The sequence below is a fragment of the Crocodylus porosus genome, unplaced genomic scaffold, assembly GCF_001723895.1.
Source record: "Crocodylus porosus isolate Cpor-Errol unplaced genomic scaffold, CroPor_comp1, whole genome shotgun sequence".
NCBI lineage: Eukaryota > Metazoa > Chordata > Crocodylia > Crocodylidae > Crocodylus > Crocodylus porosus.
In genome coordinates, this window is record NW_017728926.1 from 8,570,899 (window position 1) to 8,579,098 (window position 8,200).

General features: G+C 52.1%; 1 protein-coding gene across 1 annotated transcript in view; it reads right to left on the bottom strand.

Annotated features, from left to right (window-relative positions):
- EPHA8 (EPH receptor A8) overlaps positions 1-8,200 on the bottom strand; it is a 75,101-nt gene that overhangs the window by 33,939 nt on the left and 32,962 nt on the right. The window contains exon 3 of the mRNA XM_019541353.1: positions 6,365-7,028. Within this exon, the coding sequence (XP_019396898.1) occupies positions 6,365-7,028 (664 nt within the window). The remainder of the gene's footprint in view (positions 1-6,364; positions 7,029-8,200) is intronic.

An 8,200-nucleotide genomic window follows, 5' to 3' on the forward strand; every position in this document is an offset into this window, starting at 1 on the left:
ATGACTTGAATACCTCCAGCCCCTCCAGAAGCTCCCTAACTAAATCCTCCCTAACTAAATCAGACTCTCTGCAATGTCCTATAAAAGGTCCCACAAACCCCAGATACCCTGTGGGGCAGTGCCGGTGCTGTTTGCCAGGTGCCCTGAATGTGCACCGTAACACCAGCAGCTTCAGCGTGAAAAAGGACATTCAAGGTTTCTTTGTCACTGCCCCCAGGCCAGAAACGGAGCACCTCGGTGTTTGTATGCACTCCCCCAGGAGAGCTTTCAAAGGCACCACCGTGCTACGCCCGCGCCTGCAACGCTAGCAGGTGCTGCGGCACCTGGAGTAGCGCGGTGGTGCCTTTCCACCACGCTGCACAGTTCTGGTCCCCCCTCTGCCCCACCATTTGGATCCAACATTGATTTTTCTCTACTGACTTTGTTAAAAACATCTATAGATTCAAAGCTGTGTTCACAAGCATCTAATTACCAGGCTGGGTATTTTCTCCTCTTAATTAGCAATGCTGTGGTGCTTTAATTGCTCGATTAAGGTTGCCCACAAGGAAGGTTTAAGGTACATTAAATTTGTTGATTGTTTCATCAGCATGAATCCCTCTGACTGGAAAAAATGAACTGGCTTCCAGACTGTTAGCCAGACTTCCCAAACCCATTGCAAACAGCCCCGGCCTGAAGGGGCACTGAAGAGCCCAGCTGGCAGTGGGGATATGTGGGGACCTGTGCAAGAAGGCCCTGGGGGCCTCCTGTGGCTGACCAAAAGAGTCTCGCACGCTATCGAGGGAGAAGACATGTCATGCTACCTTCTCTGCCCCCTCCCTTGGAGAGCGAAGGCTTTGCATGCCAATTCCCAGCCTGGGGCAGTCCTAATTTGCCAAAGTCCTTCACTCCACATGCTCCCGACTGTAACCTGTTCAGCCCTGCTTGCAGCCCTCTGGTAACAGCAACGCAGGGTTTCGCACGGGGAATGGTGGCTGCTTTACCTACAAGGAATTGTGTTGAGATGCAAACAAGCTGGCGTGGGAGTGAGCAGAAATATTCATTAACTGCTACGCTTTGCTCGTTAGTCTCTGGTCTGAGAGCAGAGACAATGAATGTCATGTGTTTTGGGTGAACAACTGGTTCACAACTGATCCCCGACCAGTTCTTGGCTAAAATGTGCGTCTCCAAACTCCGCAGCACACAGGCAGAGAGAAAACAAATTCAGCTGCAGAAACTGGAGAAAGCCAATAAAGCAGCACTACTCCCAACATTATTCCCTGTGCATAGGGTGACTAGCTCCAATCCTGAGGGCTTCACATCTTGAGTCCCTCTTTTCTTCTGCTTTGCCCTCTCCTATTTATGTGTTTAAACAGACACTTCCCCACGGACGCTGTGGAGCTAGGCATTTCCACGGCTAGTGTGCTGCCTGAATAAGTGGATTTGTGTTAGCTCCCAGACTGCGGGGCCTCTGTTTTGTAGTCATCTGACTATATTCCCAGCAGACAGAACTGGTTGTCTACAGGCGCATAACTCACTATCAGCTAAACAGATTTTAACCCAACTTTCCAGAATAGCTCATTTATAGTTTGTGACCAGCCACAACAAAACCCCCATAAAACAGGCCCCACTGTTTATTTCTGAGAAAGGTATGAACCACAGGGAAGAAAACGTGGGATGGACTGGGCCTGTCCGCCCTAGCGACAGAACTCACCGCCCCTCTGCACGCGTGTCCAGGGTCTGCACGGTCGAGACCTGGATGTGCAGAGTGCATCCTCCCTTGACAGATAAACCAGGCCAACATCATCACCAAGTTATTCTCAACCTGGTGAGGGGCCCATACTGCTCCTGACACATCCTGCCTCTGGCCCCGGCTCGACCTCGCTCCATCTTGCATGGAGGGATGCTTTCTCGCCACAGATCCTATGTCCGGTGCTGCTAGAAGACCCCAAGAACAGCCCTTTCCTCCCACCTGACATATGGGTGGTTTTAATGTTTGATGTACACTTCTCTTGCTTACAACTAGGCCAGTCACATATTTCAGACAGCTACTAACACCCTGACAGTCACCCCCGCACCTAGTCCCTCATTTCATTTTAAACAAAGCACTTGAGAAGCTCAGCAGGCTTAGTCCCATCTCACGGTAACCAGGCCCTGGTGCATAGCACTCGCTGCCATTACACAGAGTACAGACAAGGCTCTTGGCTGGCACTGGGCTCCTTCCTGATCAGCAAAGTCACCAGTTTTTGGTCATCTGTATGACCTTTTTGACACTTTCCAGTAGGAATTTTATCCCTGTTGGCAACAAGGGAGTCACAGACTGGGCATGTACCACACATCTGCCCAGCTGCATACAGCCAACACATGGCATCCAATGCCCAGAAACAAAGTCCGTACTGATGGTTTCTATATGTAGATGGTTTGATGCTTTCTTGCTGCTCTCATCTCAACACTATGACAGAAATGTGAGAGGCCACAGTGAGAGGTCAAGAGAAAAGGCGTATAATAGCAGAGGTGGAGCTGGGCTTTGCTGCTAAGCTGGTTTGGGAAGGGGACTCCTAAGAGGCAACGGGGGAGAGGTCTCAAAACGGACTTTGTCACCAGTGAGAAATCACATGCGCTGCTTCCCAGACCACTGGACAGGGCAGGCACCAACCGCTGTGCAAAGGCAGAGATGTGCTCTTCAAACTCAGCCTGGCCTTCACTCGTGTCCGTGGCAAAGTTCCCACTAAAGTCCATGACAAACTCCTATTGCCTGGAGCGGCAAGGGAATGTAATAGCACAAGCCAATCAACGGGCGGTCAAAATGGCTTTCAGCAGCAAGGCAGCACCTACAGCAGCGACCTGTGCAGTACGTCAATGAGAGTTGGAGGGCAAGTGTGTGCTGGGGCCTAGGGACTACACCTGGTCCTGGGCCCCTCAGGTCCCAGATGCCACTGCTGAGCCCTTCCCCCCGCCCAGTGCTGAAAGGCTCCTACAGGCTTTGGCCATGATCCGTTTTCCTAAACTGTCTTCCATCACTTTGTCAGGTACTTAGAAAAATGAACATTAAAAATGGGGAAAAAACACCCTCCACTATTCAAACATCTTTAGCTTTGATAAATAAGGCGTCTGGCTGTGAAGGCAAAAGGAAATTAATTTGGAATCACATTTTAAACACTGCCATAAAGGCAAAGTATCGCCTCTTTAATTTTTTTTCCCCAACCAAAAATGAATTTCCTTGATATTTATAGAAAGATTATTAGGGCCACAAGGAGTGATTTATATCGTCTCATCCCAGTGACGGAGAATGAAAAATTGCTGGGGCAACAGCCACTGGAGTCTTGCTCTTGTCCGCCTGACAATTAAAACGGCTAATTTCCAATTCCGACAGATCCACTCGGGTTATAAATCTTTCCAGAAAGGCACTTTTCACGATGAAAAATGAATTCAGTACCGATCAACCACAAGAAGCTTAGGTCCAGAGATTTGTATCTGTTTGCTTTCGTGTGTAAATATATACTCTGGCTACACACCCGCCCGCCGAAGCAGACGCCGGTACTGGGTTGAACGACCAACTGATCGACGAATGTACTGCCCATATTCCCGATGCGCCGCAATATTAACTTCCCCGATGCTCTTTCATGATGAGGGGGGCGAACAAGGGGGTGGAACTTAAAAGCTGGACTTTGATCCCTCTATCTGGGAGGTCGTCAGGGTGCGCCATCATATTTCAGACTCAAATAGCCTTTGGAGCTGTGTTCTGCACTTCTACATCTTTGTCATAAACGGTCTCTGTCTCGCCAGCTAAATATTAACTTGGGTGTTCATCCAGAGGGCAATAAATGAAGTGATGGCAGGGTTTCGTTTCTGGGAGCCCCATGCAGAGGTTTTGCCTGGGGTTATCATTTCTTACAAGACAACCAGACTAACACGTCATTATAATGCAGTAGGAGCCACTGAGCAGCTCAGGCCTCCTACGCCTACACGGTTTGCACTGACGCACCGCCACGTCTAACCTGATTACAGAGTTTCTGGGGCTAGTGGGAGAACACTGAAGTTGCTATGGTGGAGAGAGATCCCAAGTCAGAGGTTGGGGAAAGAGTCCAGGAGAAGGAAGGCTGCGAGGGCTGGACAGGGAAATGACCACGACATCCCCTTCAGCAGATGAGCAATTGTTGCTGTGGACCAAGTGCTCCTTGTACAGCTGCTGAGGTCTGGAGTAAAGCGCTCTGACCAGATGTGCGTTCCTGCACCGCCATAAGGACCGTCGGGGCTGTGCAGAGGTAGGGAGTGGGGACAGACTCTCCTACCTCTGCCAAGTTTGGGATTCTCTGCTGGTCCCTGCAGGCTGGGCCTTGCTTCAAGGACCATGTGCCCAGGTATGGACCTGACGCTGGAGCTGCACTGCCTGCTTTCAGTTTGGACCGCGGCTATTTTGGGCACAACAGAGACAAAAGTGACCTTCTGACTGATGCAGCTTTTTCCACACCAGATTTGGCTCCAGTCCCCCTGCGGAATCAGAAGCTCTTCTCTAAAGCCAGTAACTCTTTCCCACTCCCACGAATAAGGCTGAGAACAAATGACCGCACGCATCCCAGGACATCATTACAGGAGAGAGGGGATCGAAGACACGAGCTCTTATATTGCCCACCTTCCCAACGCGGTGTAATCCTGGATGCCCTGGGGCAGAGACTGGTCCCAATGGTGCCTGGATCCTTCCCTGCCTGACTTTGGATGTTCTAACCTTGTGTCGAAACCTTGCGAAGACATGCTCCACTTGCCTCCCCACTCCCTTCAAACAAAGCCCGGTGCTCCTGTTTGCAGTCAGAACGCAGTTCCTCTAAACACCTTTCATGAAGGAACCGAAAGCAAACAAATCTGTGCGGAGGGGTCTCCCGGGGAGCCCGGAGCACCGCGCTCTGTACACAGACATCCCCCTGCCAGCGCACAGTCCGTTACACAGCTGCTGCTGGCCACCCGCCTTCCTTATCGCAGTTTGTACAGCTGGCAGCCTTAACCCTTTCCCCATGCGCGGGGGCTCTCCGGGAAGTCTCCTCCGCCTGCACCTGCCAGAACGGGGGGCTGAAGCAGCAGCCCAAGGGGGTGACGGACCAAGGTGATAACCTTGGTTTTGTAAACCTCAGAGTCTTGCTTTTGTTTCCTTTGCATCCATCTCTGCCAGAGAGGAGCGAGTCACACGGCACCTCGGAGAGTCCAGGCACGTGATGGGGAGGGCTCTGTTTTTTTGAGAGAGACAGGGGGATCTTTGGGACAAGCTCACAGACCCTAGGAGCCTAATCCTATTTGCTTTATGGCATGTGCATAGCTGGAGAACTGCAGCCTGGGGCCCATGTGCAATTCAGATCTGCCCATGCAGGCCTCCCAAACACACTTTCATCCATCTCCAGGAGATCAACCAAGGTCAACAGTGCGGTCTCTACTATACCCAGAAAGCAAGTCAGACCAACAGCAGTCCAGGACCACTGAAGCATCCAGATGTGTTGGAAGGTGTTGGGCAATCCCCCTGCAATGACTTCCTCAGGCAGAGGAGTTTGGAGACAGGGCGGTAGCTGGCTGGGAGTCAACGTCAGGAGATGCTTTTCTGAGTAGGGGCTGGAGAGCCGCAGACTTAAGCCCATGGGACTCCGTCCCCTCCAGAAGGGAGGCCCTGCCAGCAATGGCCCCATCTCCCCTACCTGGGAGTCCAGGTCGCAACCAGCCACCTGCACCCCCAAGCACTTCCCCTGCGCCCGCAGGTGATGGCAATTGACATTGACCCCGACACGACTGAGCTTCCATAGCCCAGACGATCCCAAGCCCTGAACCTGGCGGCACCTGAAGAGTTCATTTGGATCTTGGCAGGGACACTTCTCCCAGCAGCTGCCTGTGCCATTTGTGGCCACCTCTGGTCTAGACCCTAGGTCTCCTGTTCTCTACCCACTAGGCTATCCTCTCCCTCCCAGCATGCATGCTCCCACAGCAATCCTACACTTCTATGGGGCAAAACAGCATCCCAGACTGTGCATACATGCCAAAACCTGCAGGTCCGTAGGTATGCACATGCCCTTCAGGTGCCTGACATGATGTAGAATCTGGCCCCTGGCCGTCACGCCGCTAGCCTGCTTTCTGTTCACAAAAAGGGAACAGAGGAGTGAGGTTCCCTGTGGTTTATTCAGCTTCCAGTCAAGGATGCCATGTCTGGGCTGCAAAGGATGCACCAGCACGAACTCCCAGTCCAGGATGTTTTCACATTTCTGGGTACCACTGCTGCAGAGGAAGCTCCTCTCCCACTGTGGCCACCTCTGCACCCCCCACCGCCCCTCGGCTGCCGTTTTGTTAGGCCAGTAATGCACTGGAGCCTGACCCTCCCTGTTAAAGCATAGTTAGGAGGCAGAGAGAGACTTACCCTTGCAGGAATCCCTCTGCTCTTCGAAGCCAGCACTGCACACACACTTCCCAATAGGCACCAGCCATTCCCCCTCTGCACTGCAGTACATCTTGGGGGTGTCTCTCTCCTCCGAGTGCCCCACACACTCGCCTCGCACCTCCACCAGGGAGGAGGAGTCCGCTCCAGTCACTGCCTCGGAAAAGGATGCCAGGTTCCTCACCATGGCCGGGCACTTCTTGTAGTACACCCTGACGGACACGATGGCGATGCAGGCGCCTATATCCTGGAAAGCCAAGTAAAAGCCCCGCTTGCTCAGGGGCCCCACACCCCGCACCTCAGTGTTTAGCTTGAGCCGCCTGACCCCCAGGTCCACATTGGTGAAGCTCTCATCGGCTGCGATGGTATCGATCTTCACAAACTGGCTCTCACGGGTGCTACTGCCCAGGTCCCGGTCAGACTCCAGGTAATAGAGGTTGAAGGTCTCTTTACAGGTGCCCAGCACCCCCGGCATACTGTTACAGTCCCGCAGGGTAAACTTAATCTCAGCATAAACCCGTCGGGCACCGTCCCGTTGGACCCAACTGGTCCGCAGCCAATTGTTCTGGTTCGGGGTCATGACATTACAGACCTGATAGGTGTGGATGGGGCTGAAAAATTCATCCATTTCATTGATAGAATCCCACTGTGGGACAGAGAGGGGAGAGGTTAGTATTAACATCGTCACCTTGCACTCGTCGATAGACTCTCGCAGGGCATGGGGCAAGGGTTAGTGTGAACGTGCCCAGCTTCCCCTCAGGGCTGGGATGCTTCTGTCAAAGGACGTGCCTGGGGAAGAGAGGTTAGCACCAACACCCTCCCACTAAAACAACTGCAGGCTAATGTGCCTGTGCACCACTGAGCATTGCGAGGGGACTCTCTGAAGTGCCAATGGGCTTTAGGAGTGGAAGAGCCACTGAAATAAAAAACACTGGGATTTCTAAATGCCGAGCTGCCCTGGTTCCTGTATGTCTGATGCTCGTTTTTGCTTTTTCAAGCAGTGTTCACTTCAGCAGAATGGCAGGCATGACTGGGGAGGTGCAGAGGCCCCTGCTACACATTACATCTATCATGCAATTAATCAGTTAATCATGCAATAAAGTTAGACCAGCCACATGTGCAAAATAAAACCGGCCACATGTGCAAAGTAATTATCACACAAGGAACTGGTTATAATCACACAATACATTTAGACCTGTCACACAGGCAAAGTAATGATTGCAACATAAAAAGGACGGTCCAGCTATAAAAAAAAAACCCCCAACCAACTACGAAGTTAGTGCTTGAAAATGGGTTACAGCTTTATAGCTGGTTTCTATCTGGCTTGAATCTGAATGTGTGGCTGGGCCCTGGGTGAGAAAATGGTGATGGCAGAGGGCCAGAGAGCAAACAGTAAACAAAGCACCCCCAGCACAAGGTGTCTGTTCCTGCCCCATTGCTCCACAGAACGAGGAACATGCATTTCTGCACTCGTGAGCCAGATTCATCCTGTCCCATCCAGCACCATCTACAAACCTGCAGGGATTGGGAGCCAATGACTAGGGCCACAGTTGCTTTCTATCCCATCTAGCTAAAGGAGCAGGTTCTGGTTTGCTCCCTTGGCAACGGGGAAAGGGGAGGCCATAAAGCAGCCAGAGCCACTACAGGAGGGCCCAGGCCCTGACACCACCTGCAGACCTGAGGTCCAAGAAACTTGCAGTAAACCCACCCAGGTTCCTAGATTCATAGATTCATAGATGCCAGGGTCGGAAGGGACCTCAATAGGTCATCGAGTCCGACCCCCTGCATAAGCAGGAAAGAGTGCTGGGCCTACATTAC